We start from the raw sequence: 24502 nt of genomic DNA on the forward strand, positions 1-24502 counted from the left end.
TTTTCCACACTTAAAACGCCCTCTTGCTCCCTTCCCCACTCAAATCCTGTCCATAGTGAAGGTGGATTTAATAATACTCATCTTTAAAAAGACTTTTTAATCTTCACTTGAGGGTACTTTTTCATTCCATTTAGAGACAGAGGAAGGGAGAGACAGAAACTTCAATGCAAAAGAGGAGCATCGACTGGTTGCCTCCCTTAGGTGCCTGGACCAGGGGGCAAAATTGCCGACTGGGAATTGAACTCGCAGCCTTTCAGTTACGGGATGATGCTCCAACCATTATCTGTACTTCCAAACCCGTATCTGTGTTTTTTGGGTGCTTTCCTGAACCCTCAAGGGCCCCTCTGCTGTGGGTGACACTGGACCTTTCCTCCCGGCTGAAGCGCTGGTGAGTGGCCCAGCCTCAACACGAGGCACTTACCAGCAACACGCCATGCTCCGGGGGCTCTCCCTCATTGTCCTGGAGGAAGAAACTCAGGCAGAGGAAGGACGCAGCCACGAGGGCGCACTTCCACAGGCAGGGGTGCATGGTGCCAGGCCGGGCCGTGCAGCAGCGATGGAGCTCAAAGGGGCCGGGGTCCCGAGAGCCTCCTGCTCGGGAAGCCAGAAGACCGTCCAGTTGCCCAGAGGCCTCCCTGCCCTTCCCCGCCCCTTCCTCCTGGACACCTCTGGCGCTTCACTCTCCTAGCCTCTCCTGCCCACAGCGCCCCCCTTCCGCCGCCCCGAGCCACCACCTGTAACCATCTAAGGAGAGACAAGGCTGCGGAGCTTGGGTCTCTTCAGCCTCTGCTGCCTTCGCCTCCTGGCAGGGTTTCCGGGGGAACTGGAGCAGCTTCTCTCATTTGTCCACTCTCAAAGCAGAGGCCCCGCAGGAGAGGAACCCTTCCCTGAACTCGACTCCAGCTGCAGCCGCCACTGGGCCTTGCCTGCTAGCTCCTCATGGGCTTTTGTGTCTGATCTCCACCCCCCGGCCCCCAGCCCCAGCATTCTGTTGGACAGGTGGGAGATCGGAACCAAGGCAGAGGGACGGGGAGAAAGGCTTGTTTCTCCCTGACCCCGGCCTGGGAGGAGTGGTGAGCACCTGGAAGTGACCCGGAATTTCTGTGCTGTGGCTATCTTCACTTTGTCTGTGGGTCTGCAGCCACCGGAGGCTTCCTGACAGAAAACGTGGCTTCATAAATCTTCAGAGAGCAGGATCTTTCTGAGATCCATGAGAAGAACTCCAGGGCTGTAGGGTGGGGCCCAGAGGGGCTCCTCCGAGGTGGAGTCACCTCCCGGGAGACCCTGCCTGACAACCATTGTTCACCCTGAAAGGGGCCACTCAGCGCCCCGTCTCGCACAGGCACCTACCTGTCTCGGGGACAGTGGGAACAGGTGTGAGAAAGCCCACTTTCCTGTCTTATCTCCAGCCCAGACGCCAACGGCTACCTGTTGGTCTGAATCAAATTGGTGAGGGGCGGTACTGAAGGGTCCCTCCCCTTATTTGAAGGGAGCCGTCCACGTTTACAGGATGTCCAATTATAGGGTAAATAAGTATCATTAGGAAGCTCACAATAATTTCTAATTTCTACTGTGATTTCTTCTTTGACCTATGAGCTACATGGAAATGCTGCTTAATTTCCAAATGTTTGTGGATTTCCTAGATATAAAATTATTTTACTTTTATTCATTTTTGGTTAGTGTGTTTTGTATGATTATCATCTTTTACACTCTCTTCCCACCTCACCCAATCTTGACTGCCTGGCCTCCCTCCCAGACGAGCCCTTGGATCGGAAGCAGACCCAGCTTCTGACCAGCCTGCCATCGCATCCTTGGAAACGTTGCCGCCGCTGGGCCAGGAGGAGTGGCCATCTCAGCAGAGCTAAGCTCACCACCCTCCTGCTGGAGTGAGGCCTGGCCTGGGCCCTGGGCCCCGGCCCCCAGGGCCAGGCAGCCTTGACAGCAAATGCCTGATCTGTCCTGTAAATCCACAATTCTCATTTTTAGGGAGCTGCACTGTGCCCCATGTGGGCCGGAGCCTGCTGTTCGGCTCACTCTTCACCTGTGCCGTTGGCACGCCTGCAGCAGGGCTGGGTCCCAGCTGCACCAGGCGGAAGAGCAGGGGGCCACCCCTGGGGAAATGGAGCCTAACCCTCTCTAAACCACTGGGATCTGCTTCTTTTGTTTAAAATGGAGTTGGTGGAGTGGCCCAGCTTTTTATCAGGAATCTACCCCAGCCTTGCTTGGGTGGCTCAGTTGGTTACAATATCGTCCTGATACACCAAGGTTGTGGGGTCGACACCCGGTACAAGAGGCAACCAACGAATGAATCGGTGGTGGAACAACAGGTCGTTGCTTCCCTCCCTTCCTCTCTCTCAGATCAATTTAAAAAATTAAAAAGGAAACCCACCCCACCCGTGAGCCGCACCTCTGTGCATGTGGGGCTGCGTCTCGCCCAGGGGGTTGGTGGGAACTGAACCCAGCACTGGAAGCCTTGGCCCAGGCTCGTCACTGTGGGGAGCCACCCACTGTAGGAGGGCGTGCCTTCTCCTGGTTTGTGGAAGGTGCGGCAGCTGGTCCGGCTGAGTCCACTCTGAATCCCACACCAAGACCAGACCCGCGTGCAGGGAACTGTGGGAGTGGGTGGGTGGTGCAACACAGCCTCTGAGGCTGACCTGCGGGCTTGAACCGTGGGAGCGTCGGAGGGAGGGGCTGTGCAGACGGCACCAGACACGTCAGCGCAGCCTCAGGAAAGCTTCAGATAGGCTGGCGGGGACAGCCCCAGTGGCCTTGGAATAGGACCACCCTTGCAAACCTCAGCCGTCCTGGCAGAGCGCTGGGTGGCTTCCCTGGTGGCGTGGCCCAAGCCTCCGTCCCTAAACGGAGACCAAACTCCCTGCATGTCCGGGCGCCTCCCTCTCCCTGTTGTGCAGGTGCAGGTGCCTCTTGAGGAGGGCGTCTGGGGATCTCGCAGGGCCCGTGTGTCCCAGGGTCTTTCCTTCCGGGGACCTGCCCGCCTCTCCCATCGGCGCGTGTGGACGTTAAAACTGGCTCTGGTTCAGGGACCAGGCCAGGGCTTGTGACTCACCGGGTGGCCTCCAGCCGGGGGCGCCCAGAGCTGCTCCCTGCCACCCTTACTGGGTATCCGTGCCCCCCCGCCCCCCGTCTCTCTCCAGCCGCCCTGTTTCCAGACACTCCAGCCCTGTGTCCGCTCTGATGACAGCTGGTGTGGACGCAGTGCCTGGCTTTGCCCTGGAGCTCTTCCCAGACGTCCGCCTCAAAGCTCTCCTCCGCTTGCTTCCCTCCCTGCCACCACGGGCCGCAGTTCTCCAGCTGGCGAAAACCAGACCCTGCACATTAGCTGAGCTCAGGGCTCAGACGTTTTCTGGGAATCTCATAGCCACACGGAGCTAAAAATAAGTTAGTAAAGTATCCGAAGTTTTTCCCATCAGAAACATCCATGTTGCCTTATAGTCCCAGAGATGAGACTGGACACAGAAGGTACCAGAAGCAGAGCGAGCGATTTTCAGTGATTCTGAGGCTATTCAGGAACGAGCACCTGGCATGCCGGGTGGTCATGGACCAGAGCACTCTGCCCGCCCACATTAAGGCGTCAGTGTCATGGGACGGCTGCCTTCGGTGCAGAGCAGACTCCGGGGACACAGGCTTGTCTCCTGCCACCACACTGGACGTTTGGGAGTCTGTTTGGTGCTGGTGGGGAAACAGCTGCCCCCCCCTCTCTCGTGTCCGGCTGGAGTCTCAGGGCATGAGCGCTGGCCAGCCCCACCCACTGCTCCTGCCCCGAGCAAGGATTCTGAATGGTGGGCCTTCGGCAGAGGGACCCAGGGAGGGTTGAGTGAGCCCACCTTGTCCACCTGTGCCTCTGGGGCCCAGAGCTCGTCACCTTCTCTCTCCTTTCAAGGTGCCACGTCTTCTGGACCAGCAGCCCCGGGAGGGCCCGACAGCAAAAGGCACCCCACGGGTTTCGACACGGTCGTGTTCTGGGTCTTGAGCTCTGCAGACTCTACCCTCCAACCTGACCCGCCCCAGAACTCCCGGTGGCCCCTCCAGCTGAGACGCACCCTTCACCCGGCCCACAGGCGAATGTGCCTGAGCACGACGGCGGAGGGCGTGCGGGCTGTCACAAGCACACGCACACACTTCACCCTCCTCCCGGCCCTGTGCGACAGCACCCGCCTGTCCAGGCTGCCGTCCACCAGGGGCCCCAGCAGGACGTAGTCGTCACAGTCGCTGACCCTGTTGCTGGAGTCATAGCCCAGTTCCACGTGCCCCTCCTTCAGCCGGTTCTCCCCTCTCGGGCCGGAGCCCGTCTGCACCTGCACTCGGGACACCTGGGCGGGCGTGTCCAGAACCACAGTCAGGTGGCTGCCGGCCTCCGCCGACCTGGCGTAGAAGCAGCTCTCGTCCAGGCTGTAGGCGCTTGAGGGCACAGAGCTGTTGGCGGCCTCCAGGCTGGTGTGGACGGAGGCGGCTGGGTTGCTGGGCGAGCCGACGTCCTCCTCCTCAAAGCGCGAGGAGCCGCCCGAGCGCTGGAAGAGCGGGGGCAGGAACCGGACCAGCGTGCTCCGCTCGAGGTCCCGCAAGTGGGCGAGGAGCCGGGCACAGGGCATCTCCCGGTGGAAGAGGAGGAGGAAGCGGGCGACTCGGGGCAGGTCTCCCGTGCGGAAGAGCTTCCCGGTGAGGCCCAGCCGGGAGAACTCCAGAGTCGCCCACGGCCGGTGCGCCCAGGCAGACGCCGCGGTGGCTATCTGGGTCACAAACCCGGGGGCACAGTGCACGTCATCTTCGACCATCAGGAAGTAGTCAGAGAGCTGGGTGGCGAAGTTCATGAGGGAGGCGTAGCCCCTGTTCTGCCCGGAGCGGAGGGCCACGTGGGCAGGAGGGTCACCAACGGTCTCCTTCAGGTCCTTCAAGGGCAGGCTGCTTGCAAGTGGAGTGGTGATCACCACAAGTTCTCTGGCCTGGACGTGGGGCTTAAACAGGGCAGAGAGGTTGCGGGTCATCTGAGCGAGCCACCCGGAGCCCTTGGGGTCGGGGTCCACCACGTGCAGCAGGACAGTGAAGTGCTTCCGCTCCGACGAGGAGGAGGCAGAGAAGAGGGACCGCAGGGTGCCCACGAGGCTGCTCCCCTGGGGAGGGGGCGCTGCACAGATGCCTATGGCCAGCAGTTCTAGGGGTGGGAGGAAAGAGGGTGTTTGCCCACTCACGGAAGTGAGAAGAACAGTTGCTGTGGGTGAGGAATGTGATCCTCTCCCATCTCTCCGTATGCCATCTTAACGAGCTCCTGTGGTTATTTTACACTTTCTCCCCCCAGGCCCAAGTACGGACTATGTTCGGAGTTAGTATCTGCTCACAAGTTGTTTTAAAAAAAATCGCTACCTTTCAGAAACTATTGTGGGAGAAATAAATAAAGATGATAACCTAAAAAAATTGCATTGATGTCTCTTCCCTCCCAAATCCCACTGAAAAACCAGAAAGGTTGCCATTAGAGAACCAAAACATCTGCAGAATTCCCGGAAGACAGCGAAAGTGCACGGGAGAAGTCCAAGTAGAAGGATTCACAGCTCAGCAGGCCCAGGACACCACGCACAACCTTGGTGCGTCTTCTCACCACAGCCTCCGAGGAAGTCTAAGTGGGAGCCACCGAAAGAAAGGAGCAGGCTCTGGGATGGCCGCCTGGACAGCCCGTCAAAGGGCCGCTTCCACAGCCACTGGACCAGTGACCACCACGGGGCTGGCTGTGGCCATGCCCACTGCAGGTGGACGTGCTCAGGGTTGCTGTCTGAGTGAAGTGGAAGGCCTGCCCGGCAGAGCCCATGGGTGAGTCCTGGGGCTGGAGGGAGCCCCGGGGTGGAGGCACATCAGGTGTGGCATCTGCCTGGGGGATAAAACCCAGCGCTGGCCCCCTGAAGGTGACGTTGGGACCCAGAGGTATCTATAAACTCATGGATTTCAAGTTTCAAACCACTGAGAGTTCATCCTGTTGCTGCTCAAATTGTTCTGTGTTTGGTAAACAGCCTTTTGAAGTTAGATCCTCAGCGTTTTTGAAATGACTAGTTATTTTCAAACGCTTCCTCACTCTATTATGACATCTCCTGCCTTGGACCCCAAGTCTGCCTTTTTTCCAAGAAACCTGGTTCTTTTTAATGGAAAACAGTATTTATTTAACAAGCACTCCTCGCTGGTGGGTCATTTCTAGGCCAGCAGACAGACCTAAAACCATTTTTTAAAAGATAAAACACATCCTGCGTTTATACAGATACTTTGCAGTGCCCTGAATTAAAAATGCATTTAGCCAGCTTTGCACAGTGCAACATTGTAGCCATGAGGGTTATGCAAGGTGGGATTAGTGCTCATTTTAAAAGATGCATTTGAACTTAAAGAAAAACTAGCTTTTCCTTATTCAGAGTCCTCATATGATTATTGTTTTTTTCCTGATTTGAGAGAGACATCGATGTGTTGTTCCACTTATTTATGCATTGTTGGTTGATTCCTGTATGTGCCCTGACCAGGGATCGAACCCGCAGCCTTGGCGTATTGGGGCGACACCCTAACCACCTGAGCTGCCTGGCCAGGACAGAGTTCTTGTATTGTTAAAGCTAACACACTTAAGACCCCTTCAACTTAACTATATTTTATCGACACAATAGCTTAGTCCTGTCCTTTGAAGTCCTAAACTATTTCAACCAGGAAAGTTTCTTCTGTCTTAAGGTTTACTTTTTCTCATCAAATACCATCGCAACCTATGGGGATCGACTGTGAGTCAGAGCCGGACCTCGGGAGGGTGTGCAGTGCCAAGGGGAAGCTTGCTGAGCAGGGGGAGCCAGTGTCCTGACTGAGCAGCAGGTCACAGGCCGCGCATCATCAGACGTAGACCTCGGCAACAGATGCCAGCACGTCCCCACCTGGAAGAGGACGCTGCGGCGGGGGGTGGGGGGGTGGTGAGGACCACAGACAGATCCTGCTGGAGTGTGGTTCTGAGACTAGCCAGCGGACAGGTGGCTCTGAAAGCTGTGACACTGGGTGAGGTCCCCAGGCAGTGCAGACAGGGACGGAGCTCTGGGGTACGTTGGCACTTAGGTGTTGGAGAGAGAAGATAAAACTGGCAAAGACACGGAGAGTCTACCTGTGAGGTGGGAGGAACACCAGGAGAGTTTGGGGCCCTGGAAGCCACTGGGGAGCGTTGGCAAGTATGTGTGTCAGATGCTGTCACGGTCCCTGCCCCCGCCGCCTGACCTGTCCTTCGAGGGCTAGACGCTTGTGCACACTCACTCTTTTTGCCGGGAGGGGCTCCAATCAAGATTCGGGAGTTCACGTTTCTGAGTGGTTCTGAGTTTTTCTGCATGTCCTTGAAGGTTTCCAGGTGGTGTGTTCTACCAGGGTCAAGCTGCATCCGGGCTCTCTGCCAAGCTACCAGCTTCTTTTCCTCCTGAGAAAAGAGTAGGTTTCAGCTCTGAATCCTGCTCCTTGGGAATAAGGGCTGGGCGGGCTCCCCTTTGCACCCCATAATAAAACATCTCCGGGATCCACGGCAGGTCGCTCAGGGCGCGATTTAGTTACTTCCTCACCTTCTGGAAAAGTCCTGCCCTGGGGGTTCTCATGTAGGTTATGGCTTGGGGGTGAAGGGAGGGGGGCTTTTTTAGCTCTCTAGGGTTGCAGGTAGGGAATGAGGTGCTATGAGTCCCGGCCGTTCCCCACCCCGCCAGGCATCTCCGCCTGGTCTGATGAGTCACTTAACCCAGGAAGGGCAAACGTGAGAGAGGGGCAAGGGGATGCTTCTCAGTTCCCATGGTGGCACCTCACCCTCCACACTCATTCACACTCTCCTTTTCTTTCTTTGCCTTTTCTGGGTCCTGGTGGAATTTTCTCAACCACCTACAATTTTTCTCGGCTTGGAAAAATGACAACTTTGCTGAGGTTCAGGATCCTATGGTGTGCAATGGGGATAAAATGGGTAACTTTAAAACCACAGGAAATGTGTCATTTCTTCACAGCCCTGAATTCTCTCTTCCAGAGTGCCACAACCCTTATTGCCCCATAGAAGAAAAACACATTGAGTCCCCAGGCTTTATTATCTTTCTTCTTTGACTGTCTACAATGTTGGTAACAATTTTTTAAACTTACTGATATTTTTAGGGAGAGAGAGGAACAGAGAGAGGGAGGGAGAGGAAGAGGGGTGGGGAGAGGAGAGAGACTTGTAGTTCCATTCACTGACACATTGATTGGCTGCTTCTTGCATGTGCCCTGCCCCGGGTCAAACCCACAACCCCATGTACCGGAAAGATGCTCTGGCCGAGCTGCCCAGCCAGGGCTGTCAGTGACAACTTCACACAAATGGACACTTAGCTGACACCTCCCTTTCTTCTGTCCAGGGATTTCAACTTTGCCCACCCCCAGCCCCTGGCACTCACCACGGAGAGGAAGCTCGTGGGGTCGAAGGGGTTTTCTGTGACAAAGAGGAAGACCGAGAGCACCGCCACCGCCGTGACAGCAGGCACCCACAGGGACTCTCTCATGGTGCCGGCCGGGAACGCTCGCAGCTGCTGCTCGGTCCGCGGCCCGGGGGCGCACTCAGACAGCTGTGCTCCCACATAGCTGTTGAGAAGAGTTTTCATTGAACAGTTTTTTTAAAAAAAGACTTTTATGTATTTTTAGAAAGAGGGGAAGGGGAGGAGGAAGAGAGGGCAAAAAGACATTGACGTGAGAGAAACACTGAGCAGTTGCTTCCTGCACACGCCCTGACCAGGGACTGAACCTGCAACGCAGGCAGGGGCCCCCATCAGGGATCAGACCGGCAACTTGCTGCTTTGCCGGACAACACCTAACCAACTGCGTCTCACCAGTCAGGGCTGGGCTTCACTCTTGACGGCGTATGTTCTAGGAGTCTGGACACGACATGTATCTGTCATTATGATACATAGGTTTTCACGGCCCTAAATATCCTCTGGGCTCTGCCTATTCATTGTCCCACCCAACCCCTGATCCTTTTTACCATCTCTATAGTTTTGTCTTTTCCACCAAGTCATATAGTTGGAAGTACACAGTACATGGCTTTTTCATATTGGCTTCTTTTACTTAGTCACGTGCATGTAAGGTACCACCGTGTCTTCTCGTGGCTTGATAGGTTATTTCTTTTTAGTGCTGAATAATATTCCACTATATGAACGCACCACAGCTCATTGATCTATTCTGCTGATAGACATCTTGGTTTCTTCCCAGTTTTGGCAATTATGAATGAAGCCACTGTAAATACCTGTGGGCAGGCCTGGTAACATATGTTTTCAACTTATTTTCTGTTGGTGATCTCACTGGGGATCCCTTGTATGTGAGGACTCCTCTCTCTCCCTGCTTTCAAGATTCTGCCTTTTGAAATTTTGGTGATAACGTGTTGTAGTGTGGGTCTTCTTGAGTTTGTTTTACTTGGAGTTCATTGAGCTTCTTGGAAGTTTATATTCATCAAATTTGGGAAGATTTCAGCCATTATTTCTTGAAACATTCTCTCTGCCTCTTCCTCTCTCTCCTTCCCCCCCACCGGGAGTCCCCCGATGGGTGTGCTTCAGCTGCAACACCCGTTTCCTTCTGCTGTCAGACATGGGCTCCCCTGGTTCTCAGGTCTTCAGTTTTGGACAGGGCACTGCACCAGCAGCTTTCCTGGGCCTCCAGCTTACAGACAGAAAACCTTGGGATTTCTCATCCTCCATAACTTGGTGCACCAATCCCTCACAACGTGTCTGTTTCCTGTATATCCTGTTGGTGTTCTCCAGAGAAACCAACACCGGCACTGATTAAGGATCTGTGAATGGGATCAAGTCAGATACAGGAGAACCATCTCCCTTTCTGATGTTATTCTCTGTCCCCTCAGGGCTTCGGAGGGGGCAGCAAGGAAACGAAATACATTTATAAACATATAAAGGTTTTCACCATGACAGTGAAAGTCCTCACCATGACTGGAGCTGTAGTTCCAGCTGAGGTTGTTCTCCTCTGGGTACACAGGAACTGAGTCCCACACATTGAGTGTTCAGGACTGTCTCCAAAGTCGAGAAGAAAACTGGGGTGGCAGGGCGCAGTGCTGAGATGGGCCAGAAAGTGCATCCTCTGAGGCGAGAGGACGCTGGCCCTGGTGCAGATGACACCTCCCTGACGACCATTGTTCTCCGCACCACGCCCCCCTCACAGCAAGCACCGCCTCCTTGCTGAGGGTCCCCAGGAGTGGTGAGGAGGTCCTGGTGGTGGCTGCCTGGGTTTCTGACCTAGATCCCACAGAGTGGGCTGTGACTGGGCCACATTTTTCTCCAAATAGAAAAGTTTCATTGGTGGCCTGGTGGGTGTGGCTCAGTGAATTGAGCGCGGGCTGCAAACCAAAGGATCACAGGTTCGACTCCCAATCAGGGCACACGCCTGGGTTGCGGGTCAGGTCCCCAGTGGGGGGCATTCGAGAGGCAGCCACACACTGACGTTTCTCTCCCTTTCTCCTTCCCTTCCCCTCTCTCTAAAAACAAACAAACAAACAAAATCGTAAAAAAAGCTTTATTGGTATCTTCCCAAATATAAATACGACACCTGTTCAGTATAAAACACTGGGCCAATGACGACAGAGCTACCGAGTGTGGCAATCTGAGAACAGGTTAAGTCTTATCTCGGCAAAATTACCGTTATCAGTTCCCTCGGACAACTTCCAGTTCCCACTCATCCCAGACGCGCCTTTCCCTCAAACTCTCCCTCCTCTTCGTCTGGCCACAAGTCTGCCTTCCCAACGCCCACCGGCCTCCCCGCATTCTTGGACTGCTCTGGACGAGACGCACGTTTAGCTGCTAAGGAAAACCAAGTGAGATGGGTGGACTCTGGACGAAGCCACAGGGGCCTAGCAGGGCTGTGAGGACGGGACGCTGTGGACACTCAGCTCTGACCCACGCGGCGTGGATTCCGGGCCCGAGACAGCAACCCCCCTGCCCCCCACGCCCCGCCAGGGAGGAACGACCTGCGGGGTCGCTCCAACACCGTCTACCCTCGCACAATCCAGTCGCAGGAGGGCGCCGGGCGCTCGATGATGACGTGTCCCTACGCCTGGCAGTGATTGGCGGCCGAAGAGGAAGGTAGTCGCCAACGCGACGCGGGTTCGGCCTGAGTCATCGCGAGAAGTGCGGGCTGCGGGGCGGGATGGCCACGGAGCCGGACGGAGCTGACCCGCGGCTCCTGGAGCCGGCCTTGGAGCCCGAGACATGGCCCGGGGTCCCGGCCCTCTAGGCCGGCCTCGCCCCGACACGGCCGCCATGCCCAAGCGAGGGAAGCGACTCAAGTTCCGGGCCCACGACGCCTGCTCTGGTCGAGGTTGGCGCGCGGCCGGGGCGCTGGGCGGCTGGGGGGGACTGGCGGGGTGCCGCGGGGGGGAGGCCGCTTCTCTGAGGGTTGCTGCTCGTTTCAGTGACCGTGGCGGACTATGCCAACTCGGACCCTGCCGTCGTGAGGTCTGGGCGGGTCAAGAAAGCCGTCGCCAACGCCATTCAGCAGGAAGGTAGGCTCCCGACGAGCCTGGACACGGCCGCGGAGGCTGAGCCCGGGGCCCTGTCCGAGTAGTTCCTGCAGTTTTTCGGGCACCGTTCGTGAACGGGTTCGCCCTCTCCGCGCTCGCACAGTGGGTTCCGGGGAGGGTGCGGGGTAGCCTGGAGCGCCAGCATTTTGTGCAGCAGAAATGCCTGCCTTTGCGTGCGCTGTGGTGCCCACCACCACTTGCTCCTTGGCTTTTAGTCTTTCCCTGCAGTCCACGCGTCTTCTCCCCGTGCTCTGCCTCTTGCGTTTCGTGTAAGAGCCTTGAAGTATTCTTCTTCTCCCATGCTTCTCTTACTTTCAAGCTTTTTACTCCCGTATCCCTGAGACTTGTGTTTTTAGGACACCCATTATCTCCAACCCAGAAACGTGGTTGAATTGGATTCAATGCCTCTCAAACACTGGTCCTCAGAATTTACGCAAATGACAGCAGCACCCTCCTTTCGCGGCGTCTATAGTGGGGGAATACTGTGTTCCCTTTTGCTTCAGGTCTGAGGTTGGCACTTTTTAGGAGTTGGTTTGCCCATGACTTTCCAATTTTTTGTATTTGAAATGCTCAGTTTTCTCTCTTTTTAGAGAAAGCTAAAGCTTTTCTTAGCTTTCTCCAGCAGACTCCTGTGCTGCTTTTTGCTGCTGCTGCTGCTTCCCACCCCCCCCCCACCCCCCCCATGGATGTTGGTATCCCACCTGTGCCCTTTGAATTTCTGGATGGGACTCTGCCTTCTCACTCTTCTCTTATTTTCTTCTAGTAAAATCTCTTTGTGGCTTGGAAGCCTCTCAGGTTCCTGCGGTGGAAGCTCTTTCTGGGGCTGGTGAGCCCTGTGACATCACCGACAGCAGTGATGAGATGGACACCCCAGAGGAGAGCGTCCAGGAGAGGACCGTCTCCAGGAAAAAGAAATCCAAGAGGCACAGAGGTGCAGGGCCTGTTCTCTGCTGGTTGACTAGTCCTGTGTGTGGTGACAACTCGAAGCTGCCACTTTTTCCATAGCCCCAGAGGGGAGGAGTGGAGAATCCGAGTTGGGATCTCAGCAGTGGGATAGGGTTGAACATACTACAAAGCTTTTCTTTGCTAATTTCATTTCCTACATTGTGAAATTTCTTAATAGTTGTACTTAAAATGTAGGTCTTCAGTAATTACTGAATTTGGATTTTAAAGACAAAATTTTTTTAAGATTCTTTTTTGTTTGTTTTTTAAGATTTTATTTATTTTTTTAGAGAGGGAAGGGAGGGAGAAAGAGAGAGAAACAATGTGCGGTTGCTGGGGGTCATGGCCTGCAATCCAGGCATGTGCCCTGACTGGGAATCGAACCTGCGATGCTTTGGTTTGAAGCCTGTGCTCAACCCACTGAGCTATGCCAGCCAGGGCTGTAAAGACAAAATTTTTGATAGTCCTCTGCTTTGTAAAAGTTCTGCTGGGTCGTCTCAGCGGAGGGAATTTTGACAGTTGCTTGACTTCTCTTTTGGAGAGAGATTTCACGTGGAGTAAGCCAGGGCCCACATATGGTAGACTGAGCCCTAAATGATTACGAGATGGGACACCACCCGGGAAGAGGGTGTTTCAGAGCCGCTGGTCTCTGATGTGGGGAGCCCAGCACAAGCACCTGTCTGGGGCACAGAGCCGCAGGGAGTAGTTGGCGGAAAAGCAGAGGCAGCTTTGAGCAGGCGGTGCAGGGGACCAGGAAGGAGAAGGGAGAAAGCCGGTTTTTGCCCAGGTATACGACGAGGTCTGAGTTAAAGATTAGACATAGGGTCAGCCCAGATTCAGGTGTCTGTACGTGGAGTGTGAGTTTGTACTTGGACCTGCAATGCACCGTGAACCTCGGAGTCAGAATTAACATTAATGAGGTCTGATGGAGGAGGTGGGATGCATTAAGACAGTGTGTTCGAATACTAAATGCACGTGGCTAAGGTCGTAGGTCAGACTGGCAGTGAAACCAGGAAGAACTAGAAGAAAAGAAACATCCTTGCAGGTGGCTACTGAGTAACGAAGAGAACACTGTAACTTACCTGGTTTTTAATCCAGTTTGCACTTTCAAGTTTTCCTCATGGCATGTTAAAACTGGCTTTGTTTTTTCAGTGACGGAACTGAAGGACATGTTTGGGGGGTGGGGACAGTGAGGAGGATTAAGGGCAAAGCCGGACTCGGGGGGCCGGAGAGCCTGGGGGGCGAGGGTGTGCTTCCTTGTTAGTAAAATGGGCACAGTGATATTTTCCCTACTTCTGTTGAGAAATTACTGGAATGGAATGGTTTAATGTATGCAAAGGTACATGAAGTTTACTTTGTAAACTTCAAAGTAGTATATAAGTAATTGTTAAGTCAAGGCTTTAAAAAACAAGACCCATTACAGGAACAAGTATAAAGGACACATGGACAAAAACTAGGGGGGGGTGGAAATGGGGGGAAGGTGGGGAGGGCTGGGGGGGTGGGCTGGGATGGGAGTAAAAGACAGTAAAGTGTACTTGAACAACAATTAAAACAAACAAAAACAAAAAAACACAACAAAACCCCACTCACTTGGGCAGCAGGAAGCAGAAGTGCCCGGCAGCTGGAGTAAGCAGGGAGTGATGAGTCTGAGAGGCTGCCTTGGGCCTGTTTAAAACCTCCCTCTCAGCTGTGAAGTCTGGGGGACCTGCCGTGATTGGGGGTCTTTAGATCTGTGTGTAATAGGTCAGACATTGTAGCTCCTGTTTCTGTTTCAGAAGACCTGGATGGGGCTGGAGAAGAGTACCCCATGGATATTTGGCTGCTGCTGGCCTCCTATATCCGCCCTGAGGACATTGTGAATTTCTCCCTGATCTGTAAGAATGCCTGGACTGTCACTTGCACTGCTGCCTTTTGGACCAGGTTGTACCGAAGGTGCGGCCACAGGGAGCTCACTGTTGTCTGTGTAGCTGATCTCATGCTGTTTGTGGTGTGGACCTGCTCCCAGGATGGAGACCTTTGCACTTTCTCTACTCCATGCCAGGTGTGAGCCTGGCTCCGGACTGCTTGAGCCCTCTCTAACTTAAAACTGATAGTATTAGCTCATCCAGGTAACTGTCGTCCCTGTGGTTGTCCGCTCCCCACATCCAGTGTCCGTTTGCAGCAGAAAGTCTTGCTTCAGGTTTCAGAAGAATTGTCTTTGACTTTTCCTCAGGGGGTTATCCCAGCTACAGTTTTCAAAAGCTGCAGCTGTGTGGCTCTTGGCCCCTCCAACTGGATTAGTTTCTTAGGTTTGCCAGTCATCTTGAAGTACGGCGTGGCTTTCAGATGCACGCCGCCCTGTATGCAGCCTTGCACGCAGTTGTACTGGTGGGGAGAGGGCTGCAGAAATGTAGTGAAGGTGCAAACGGTCAGTGGTAACGTGGCGGGAAGGGAGCAGAGACCTTGCTGAGACGAGACGTGTGCCAGGAGAACCTGGTGGCCCCTCCCCAGGGCACGGCCTGAAGTATGTTGTCTGTCAAGGCGAAGACTTGCCCTTCTTTAGAGTGAAATGCTGAGGATCACAAATTTTAAAAAGGATGGAGAAGGACAGGATTGTAAGGTATATGTGAACTGGGTTTCATGTAACAGAAGCAGAAGTAGCCGAGAAGTGGAGGAGCTGGTGATGTGCGTGTGAGTGAGCCCTGGGGACAAGCTGCTCACCGGTCGGTGGCACCGTGCGGAGACGAGGAGTCGTGGGAGACTGACCTGGAGCAGGAGGCGCGGGTCACACGGTGGTGGGAGTAATGTGTCGTGTTTCAGGCACTACACGCTGGACGCCTCCCTGCCTCTGCGCCTGCGCCCCGAGTCCATGGAGAAGCTGCGCTGCCTCCGGGCGTGCGTGATCCGGTCTCTGTACCACATGTACGAGCCCTTCGCTGCCCGAGTCTCCAGAAACCCAGCCATTCCGGAGAGCACGCCCAGCACCTTGAGGAATTCCAAAGTAAGCGAGCATTCGTGTCGGGCCCCGTGTGGCGGGGCTGTGCTCCAGGCTGGCCTCTGGCCTCCGGGGTGGGGAGGGCTCGGGCCGCCGGCCCGAGGCTTCCAGGGGACTAACGTCCACTCTCCAGGACGTCCCTGCTGTGCCAGCCGGCTCCCTCATGCTTTCAGCCGTGTTCCTTACCCTCCTGACCGTTACTTGTTTTTGTGTGTTGTGTATCGGTACTGTGTTAGGTGGCTGGGATGGTTTGAGCTAGGAGAAACACAACTGGAATGGTAGGTCTGAAGTGCAGTTCTTGGGAAGTGCTTTACGTCACGATGCAGAGAGACGCCGTGAGCAGCTCTCTAGTTCGCTCTTTCTGTTGTGACCTTGACATCTGGGACCCCCTTCCTTGTCGGCCTCCTTTGCGGTCCCGGTGCAGACCTTGCTCCCTTGGCCTGGGCCGTGTGCCCGCTGCTGTCAGGCCCCGCGGCAGGCGGTTTGAAAGACCAGCAGGTGCTCCCAGTCAGGGACTCCGGCGCTCTAAACCCTTCTGTGTCCAGGCTGCTGCTTGTGCTTTGGGGTTCCCCCAGCACTCTTCACTCACACGTCGTATTGAGGTCGCTGGCGCTCTGATTTGCTCGTAGGTCTGTTAACCTTTAGTCTGTTTTCTTTCTTTTTTCCTCCCTGATGAAGTCCTTAGTGAACGCACCTCTGCCCAGCTGGGCTAGCACAGCAGGTAGGATGATCTGGGCAAGCTGATGTCTCGTTCCCGCGTCCCCGACCCCTGCACCTGAACTAATATTGTCCAAATTGTGCATCTTTTGAGTCTGTGGATAATTTTTATTACTCCCTGAGCACACAAAATCGGGTGTTCCATAGCACTTCCTCTTCTTCTGTGTTTTGTTTTTATGCTTTGGGTGTTACGGGGACTCTGCTCCCCAGTGCAGCCCTCGTGTGGTAGTATCTGACCTGACGCCTGCTGACCAGAGGGCACTGCTGGTTCTAGGTTGTTTGTCCGGGTTCCTCCCAGGGTTGCAAAGGCAGGTGGTCGGGGCTGTGGGCTGAGCTCAGTGGAGTGTCATGCCGGCTGATGGGTGCAGGGCAGGGGTAGAACTTCACCCAGCGGCTGCGTCTCCTTGTCACGTGAGCAGGTAGTGTGTCCTGTCACGTTCACAGCCTCCGCCCCCGAGACAGTGGCAGTGTTGGGCTGACTGACCAGGAGGGTGCCATCCCAGAGCTGACCTGCCGGGGGTTGGTCGGCTGCTGGCAGCAGAGCAGTTCAGGCAAACTCGTGCTGACACATCGTAGCGGCTCCAGTGCCCGGCCCGAGGGGACCTGTGTCTTCTCACACGTACCACTGTGCAGTAATTCTGACAGTGGACTCTGAAAAGCCAGTGTGGAGTGATAGCTGTGGTTTGATCCAGGGAACGAGCCTGGGCCACCAGGCTGCTGCTTCTGTGCCTGTTGTTAGAGAGCGTTTGAGGAGGGTGTGGGACCTGCGGTGGCAGCTGTCCCCTGCATGGCCTTGCGACTTGTCCAGCCAAGTTGCATGGCATCCTGAGAGGTGCCGGCAAGCCTAAGGAGCGGCCCCGTGTCCCGACTCCAGCTTTTCGTACACGACTCTCCCTCTCTCTCTTTTCAGTAGCATAGCTTGTGTGGGACACTGGAGCCGCTGTGATGGCAGCAGAAGTGTCTGCCCCTAAAAGCCAAGCCCATTATTTTTGATGGAACATCAGGACGTGCAGGGCACGTCTGAAGGGCAGGACAGCTGGCACGGCGGACGACCCACCCCTTGCCCCCTGGGAGGTACTTGACTTCTTGTGCTTAACCTTAGCTGTAGCCTGCCTTTCGCCGAGGGGTGTGCTGAGCTCAGCCCAGTTCTGCAGCGTCCACACTGCTGTCCGCTCCCAAAGGGCCCTGAGTGGCTTGCCCCTGTGTGTTTTAGGGCCGGCCATCTGTCTGCCTTTGTCACCATCTTGCCCGGTGGCTGCTCATGTTCCAGTGTAGAGGAGTGACCTGCTGGATCAGAGAATGCCCCAGTCCCTAGAGGCCATGTTTCGTCTTAAAGATGAGAACGGGAGGGGCTGCCGCCACAGCCTCGGAGGCTGACTGACCTTGGTCCCCGTTCTCCTTGCTGAAGAGCCCTGGGACCCTCTCTCCGTGTGGCACCAGTGTCAGATCGGCGGGGGGTGGGGTGGGGGGCGGTCTCCACCGGGGCCAGTGTGGGACCGCAGTGCTGGGACTGCGGCTGGCTTCAGAGACGGCAAACAGAAAGGTTTCCGCTGCTTAGTTTTTGTTACCTTGTCTTGATTTTTCCCCTTTATTTTATTTATTTTTGGTTTATTTTATCTTTGTTTTGTTACAGTGCTTACTTTTCTGGTGCAGGAAGATTGTTGGGAACAGACAGGAGCCAATGTGGGAATTCAACTTCAAGTTCAAAAAGCAGGTATGCAGTTGTGTCTCCTTCGTTTTTCAGATACTGTTGTGTTCTAGTAAATTGAACTCGGTGTAAGGTTGCCTTATTACAGTCAGATGACGTCAGAACTTGTGGCGACGCCATGAAGAGAAATGACGAAGGAGCCGTCCTGTGTGAAGGACGGCCCGGTGCAGGGACGGGCCCTTGGCGTGTCGGGTCCGTGAACACAGAGCCGCGAGAGCCGTCTTAGGGGCAGCTGAATTTGAGTGTGCTGTGGACGTTACGTGACCTGGCGTGTTTGTTAGTTTTCTTGGATATGATCGGAATATGGTGGTGATACACGTGTGTCTCTTCATGCTGAGTGGGGGTGGAGTGTCACTGTCACTTTCAAATGGCCGTGCACTTCCCGCCCCAGCGTGCGTGTGGGCCTTTGTGTGCACACGCACACGGAGTGGGAGGGGAGAGGAGAAGGCGTGATGGGGATCCGGCCGTCTTCCCGACGTCATCCTCCGACACAGCTGCACGCTTCCGCCTCTTGCCGGGTAGCTGCGGCATTGTGCCGCTGCCACGCTGCTCGTCCGGAGGGCCCCTCCTTGCAAAGGGCAGGTGTTCCTTGCTCTGTGTGGGAACCAGCATGTACAGAGAGAGAGGAGAAATCATAAGAATGGGTCTCGTGGCGTCCACTGAGCCGTGCATTCCCTTGGGTGGAGTCTTCGGGCCCGAAACATGCCCTCGACGCCACGAGTGGATTCTCTGTCCCCTCAGCCCCCCAGATTGAAGAGCAAGTGCGTTGGGGTGCTGCAGCCTCCCGTTCAGTACGAAGACGTTCACACCAACCCCGACCAGGACTGCTGCCTCCTGCAGGTCACCACCCTCAATTTCATCTTCATTCCCATCGTCATGGGCATGATATTCACTCTGGTAAGTGGGGCAGGGTGTCGGCGCAGCTCTGGCACGGACTCGGACGGCGCCTGGGTTCCAGAGAAGTCTGTAAATTCAACCGTGGAGAAGTCCGTGGTGAGGGTTTAAAGAGCCTGGAAGCAGACGGGCACGCCAGGACCAGACGGCCGTGTGGGGGAGCGGCCCGTGTGTCAGAGCGTGTTGCCTCTGCTCCCCGCAGCGAGGGCAGCGTCCCCGCATCTCCCGGCTGGTGCTCGCCCGTGTCGGAGGGACACCGTCCCGTGGGGACGGGGGTGAGGCTGCACGGAGCCCTGCGCATCGGGGCTCGAGGGCGCCTGTGGTTTCATACGTGCGGTGTATGTTTTACAGCATTGTTGAAAAGAGTTTCGAGCCGTGGCTGGTGTGGCTCGGTGGATCGAGCAGTGGCCCGAGAACCAAACGTCTGCAGTGTGATTCCCAGTCGGGGCACAGGCCTGGGTTCCGGGCCAGAACTCATGCTCAGCGGGGACCACCACGTCAGCCTTGCGGCTGCCTGCAGAGGGCCGAGTGTAACTTCAGCTCCTTAACAGTTGAGGAGCAGTTACATTTACACAGTCCTAAAAGCATTTCGGCCCTTTGAAGGCAACCGTGGGGCTGATGTGGCTCCGGGTGAAAATGAGTCGGACACCCCTGTCCTACGGGGATGCTCTGGCCTTTAAGACTTGGCCAAGAATTAGATTGGCAAACAACAAATGTGCCTGTGGCATATTGTTTAGTTTTTTAAAATTTTTAACTGGATTGGCAACAGGAGAGCTTATGTAATTTACTGCCTCTGTATCTCAGGCTCATGTTCAGAGAACACGGGAGGCCCCCTCCACTTTGAAAAGAGTTTTATTCTTTCTTTAGTGGTAAAATAAAGAACACATAACTTCAGGTAACGAGTTTCAGTCACGCTGAGTGCACAGAGTAGAGGGGACGGAGACTCCAGCGACCTCACCCACAGCTTGCCCTCTGGGACGGCCCTTCCGGGTCGCGAGCGCCCCCTCCCCGCCCAGGGAAGTCTGGAAAGCGCGGTGGGGCCCCGCCCTCGGTGAAGCGCCCGGTTACGCACTCACGCTCCCTGTACTTCAGACTCACGCAGCTCTCTGCGGACCTGCACCCGTATGGACATAGTTAGAGCTTCCGTGGTGTGCTGTGTCAGAAAACGGGGGTCAGGTGCGTGCTGCACGCACCTTGCCCGAGGTGCTCAGCAGTGTCTCATCGAAGCCCCTTCTCGTCATCGCTTACGGCTCCAACCCAGTGCTCAAAACTGGCTCTGGCGGGGTCTGCGGGCACGTCCCGGCGTACGCAGCCGTCTGGGAGGCGTCCCGTCGCGCAGTCTAAATGGGTCAAGCCACGAACTGATGAAATCACCTTGAATTTTGTGTCTCTGCGAGGGTGTTGGTGTTGTCATTTAGAGGTTATCTTGGGGCCTTGCCAGTGTGAATTGGGTCTGGACTGTCACCTTAGAGTGGACCCAGGGGACAGTGGTGTCACTGGGGTGTGGGGTCTCACGGAATGTGCTTTTCCCTGCAGTTTACGGTCAATGTGAGCACGGACATGCGGCATCACCGAGTGCGACTGGTGTTCCAAGACTCTCCGGTCCACGGCGGCCGGAAGCTGCGCAGTGAGCAGGGCGTGCAGGTCGTGCTGGACCCCGTGCACAGCGTCCGACTCTTTGACTGGTGGCACCCTCAGTACCCGTTCTCCCTGCGGGCGTAGTCGCCCCGCCCCGCCCCGCCCCGCCCCGCGGCAGGCTGGGCTCGGGGCCCCAGGGCCGTCACGAGTCCCGGTGGACGGGGCTCCGGATGGTTCATCTGCTTAGTGACGCACGTGCTCCTGTTGGGGACGGGGGCGGGGTGGACCTCGTGTTCTCTGAGCAAGACGGGAGACACAGCCGTGACTTCTGAACACATTTGATGTAAGGGTTTCGTGCAAAAGGAGAAACCAGGCCCTATTTTCTGTGTAAAACCCCATTCGGTGCTATTGAGCTGGTTCTTTGTTCTTTTACCCCAATGGTCGTGCTCTGGGGAGAAGGTAGACTCTTGACTCTCCGGTCGTCGAGGACACCTGGGCGTCCCCGTGGGCCCGGGGAGCCCCAGGGGAACCCCAGGGGCACAGGGCGGTGGCTGCGGTTGCGTCCAGTTTAGCTGCCTCTCAAATCCAAGCGAATATTCCCGCCCTCTCCCCTTCTCCAGAAATAAAGCAGGTGACAGGGTTTTCAGAATCTGGTAAGACTGACTTGTGTACTTTTCTTGAAAAACAATTTTTGGGTATTTATTACATAAATATTCTTTTGCCAGCCTTGGATTTAGGTTTGCTTTTGCATGAGGCTGAGAGCAGCGATGACAGTGACTGTGCCCTTGGTCCTGTGCTGGGAACTGCACAGAACAGCCCGGATCCCACAGTCCTGTGCGGTGGGTGACACTGCTGTCATTCTGTGGCCGAGGGGACAGACTCAGGGACGTGGGCAGGGCTCCCACCCAGGCTCTGCTCTCCTACTCAGAAGGTCAATCTTGTTTTTCTTGTGGTCGTTGCTGGTGAGGGCGGTAGGCAGAGTGCACGGCGGTAAAAAGTCCGAATTGTGTAAAAACTGGATTGTGGTATACCTGATCCCTAACCAGCCTGAGGGTGTGTAAGATTGATGAAAAGAGCTGTTAAATAAATCTTTTTAAGTAAAATGTAAAACCAAGAAAGTTAATACAGGAAAGATAGTGGTATTTTCACTGAATTGTTAGAAAGGCATTTATTATACCGAAGGTCAGTAAAAATACGTCCCACGTTGAGACCAGCCTCTGGAGCTGGAAGGGCTCTGTGAGTTTCCGCCCCGCCCTGCCCTGCGAGACCCACCGCCCCGAGTGTCCTCGCCGCAGGGGTGCTGTCCTCAGAGCACTTGCTGGGGCTGGTGTGCTCGGAGGGCAGCGTGGAGGCTGGGATGCTTTGCTCGGTTTTGCTTTTGCCGACAAGATAACTGCTGCCCCCCCCCCCCTCGCCACCCCCACATTAGCCTGTGAGCTGGGGATTGCCACAAGGTGGGCTTTAGTGTTACAGAACAGACCCAGGAGGGGTGTATGATATACTGTTATCGAAAGGACCCCCCCACTAGGTTCACTATGGCCTGCTACCAGAGGAAAGAAAGACTGTTTTTTAATGCCAGAGATTTGTGAAAAGGAAATATTTATTTAAAGCTATACAGAATTAGAGTAGTGATTTAGTGTCTTCATTAAAATATTAAAGTCTTTTAGGATACCCACAGGTGCACACAGTCCTTCCTTCTCCCTCTGACCTAGTCCGGGGCACCATATCTCAGGAAAAGAAGCAGAAGTCTGTGATTTGGGCTCCTGGCAACATCAGCTATGTTGCTGCCACGATCTCCAGTTAACCCAAAGCCATGTGGCACCTTCTCATGGCCCACCAGCAAGAGTCCTTTTACCCCTTTTCTTCCAGGCAAAGTCTCTCCTGCTTCCTGAGCCATGTGGCAAAAGGGAGCACCCCAAAGCCATGTGGTCCCCTCGCTGTCAAAGCCCCGTGGTTCTCCCCTCACATGGCTACTGCGCCTGGGTTTAAAGCCCTGCACCAGTCTTCCTCTGCAGCCCTGTTTCTGACTCCTCCCACAATTGGCTATACCTGCCAGCATTCCTGTATTCTTCCAGGTTTTCTGGGCTGCCATGATGAGTCTGGGTAGGTGTGGCTCTATGGCATGGAGCCAGTCATCTCCAAGCTGTCACGCAGGTGCTGTAACCAGGGGCAGTTGCCTCCCAGTTACATCTTGGGTGGAAGTCACTTCCATCCCCCTGGCTCAGAGCATGGCCACAGCTATTTAACATATCTATGATACCAGTTAAAGGTTATAGATATGTTACATGACCATGCCAGAGGTCAGCTGCAAAGTTGTTGCTATATAACAGCTCCCAATGGCCCTGTTCCATGTATCCCATCTCCCAGCTTAGCCTTGTGGGGGTGGGGTCAGGACATCCCTTGTATTTTTCTATATTTCCTGGACACCTTGAGTTCTGGATCCGGTTACAAATCCCTATTTGGGGCCCCCATCTTGGTTGCGTCCTGTTACAATAGGGTCACATTCTTTAACCATGAACGTCGTGTGGGGGCAGCTGTTGCCATCCTGGGAAGTGGGCGTGTTCTTCTGTTACCGTCCTCTCTGCCCCTGCTACTCTCGGACTGTTTATAGGGAGCATCTGCTGATGCCTCTGTTCACAGCTGTCTTCCCCACACTAAGGGTGCAGCTGAAGCTGTTTACCCAGAAGGTGAGTGTGGGTCCATGAGCAAGAGCATTGGGCACTTAAATGATAAAACTAAAACAAACTGGAAGATGGAAAGCACCTTGCACATCTAGTCTACAATCAAAGCTCGCTTCTGCCCCAACATCCCCGCCAAGCCAGAGCAGTTTGATTCCCAGTTGTGGGTTGGGGCACGTGTGAGAGGCAAGCAGCTGATGTTTCTCTCCCTCTCCTCCCTCCCGTCCCCTCTCTAAAAATAAATAAATAAAGTCTCCAAAAAAAAAAAAAAGTTGCCTCCAAGGTAGGAGGAGAGAAGCACAGACCCCTAGTTCCCTGGAGTGGAAGGGGACTGTCCTGGTGGGTTGCTGCCCCCTACTTAGGAGTTCCCTTTACAAGGGGGCTGTTAGCAAAAAGACAAAATGAAAAAATAATGCTCCCTAAAACTGCATTTGGCATCATCGGTGTGTTCTGACTCAGTGCCTGAGCGGTAGGTAAAACGCCAGGTGTTGCCCCAGCTGCTGTCTCGGAGTGATGTCACCAGCACTTGCTTGGCAGAGCCCGTTGTGCCTTCAGCTCCTCCCTTAATCGGGTGCGTCGCCTGTTCTCGGACGACCCATGTTTCATTGATGAAAAGATGTGAAGTGTCCCAGGGATTTCCTTTTGATGAGACCCCCCCCCAAGCCACCAGGAGTAGTCGGGACTTTCCTGCACTACTTTCCTGTAAAATCTGTTTTGTGATCGTCACTTCAATTCCACTCTGATGGTCCGAGAAACCAGATTAAACCTCATTTCTCACCCCTCTAATAAATCAGTTATTCAGATGTTTCTGCCTTCCACCGAAGATTCCAGGAAACAGCCAAATGGTGACTATATTGGAGAAAAAGAGAAAACGGCAGGCCATGCGTGCCGCTGACCTCAACTGCAGCCTTCGTCCTGTCAGCGTGCTCGCAGCGCACGCACCTGCAGCTGCTGCCCGCCCCCTCGCAGGCCCCGCCCCGGGCGGTGGAGCTCGGGGGTGCTGTGGGTGGTTCGTGCGAGAGAGGTCTCGTTTCACAGTAACAGTGTCGGCCCCGCCAGGGGCCTGTGGGGGACGAGCGGCCCGGTTCACTTAGAAACACACTACGGAAATGTGTCCTGGTTTAAAGTTTCTCCACTGGAAAATGGGTGTGACCAAAGGCAAAGTACTAAATGGGCTCGAGAGAGCGAGTGTGATGGGGGACAACCCACTGGCCACAAGGCCGGGACCTTCCGATGGAGGGAGCAGGCGCCTAGCTTCGGGAGGGGGCGGGTTTCCAAGGGGGAGGGCAGCCTGGGCGGCCCGGTCATGGCCCAGCAGAGACTGCGCAGCCTCCCAGCTGCTCTGGGGTCACGTGCCGGGGTGGGGTGCTGCTGGGAGAGGTGGGTATCGACAGGCCCCGCCCCCGGGGTGGGGCCAGACCTTCCGTGGAGGCTGTGGTGGCCTCTGGTCACGTGAGGGGTGGGCCCTCAGGGGAGGGGCG

General features: G+C 55.2%; 2 protein-coding genes across 7 annotated transcripts; one reads left to right on the forward strand and one right to left on the reverse strand.

Annotated features, from left to right (window-relative positions):
- Window positions 1-1155: 1155 nt before the first annotated feature.
- On the reverse strand, window positions 1156-10359 carry LOC114512234 (alpha-1,6-mannosyl-glycoprotein 4-beta-N-acetylglucosaminyltransferase-like). The gene is made up of 4 exons (XM_028531094.2): window positions 9943-10359; window positions 8412-8595; window positions 7273-7429; window positions 1156-5170 (listed from the first exon to the last, which is right to left on the reverse strand). The coding sequence occupies exons 1-4, from the start codon at window positions 10146-10148 to the stop codon at window positions 4065-4067; spliced, it is 1653 nt and encodes a 550-aa protein (XP_028386895.2). The 5' UTR covers window positions 10149-10359; the 3' UTR covers window positions 1156-4064.
- A 760-nt stretch (window positions 10360-11119) lies between these two features.
- On the forward strand, window positions 11120-21000 carry TMEM183A (transmembrane protein 183A). Of its 6 annotated transcripts, none has more exons than XM_036016129.1 (8): window positions 11120-11328; window positions 11423-11512; window positions 12294-12461; window positions 14248-14513; window positions 15272-15452; window positions 17797-17877; window positions 18613-18768; window positions 20302-20807. In XM_036016129.1, the coding sequence occupies exons 1-8, from the start codon at window positions 11220-11222 to the stop codon at window positions 20394-20396; spliced, it is 1146 nt and encodes a 381-aa protein (XP_035872022.1). In that variant the 5' UTR covers window positions 11120-11219; the 3' UTR covers window positions 20397-20807. The 6 variants fall into 6 exon arrangements, with proteins under 6 accessions (XP_035872022.1, XP_035872023.1, XP_028387153.1 ...); XM_036016130.1 differs by having other exon boundaries at window positions 14251-14513; XM_028531352.2 differs by having other exon boundaries at window positions 11122-11328; window positions 14251-14404; window positions 18621-18768.
- Window positions 21001-24502: the final 3502 nt, after the last annotated feature.

Source organism: Phyllostomus discolor, chromosome 15, assembly GCF_004126475.2.
Source record: "Phyllostomus discolor isolate MPI-MPIP mPhyDis1 chromosome 15, mPhyDis1.pri.v3, whole genome shotgun sequence".
Lineage (NCBI taxonomy): Eukaryota > Metazoa > Chordata > Mammalia > Chiroptera > Phyllostomidae > Phyllostomus > Phyllostomus discolor.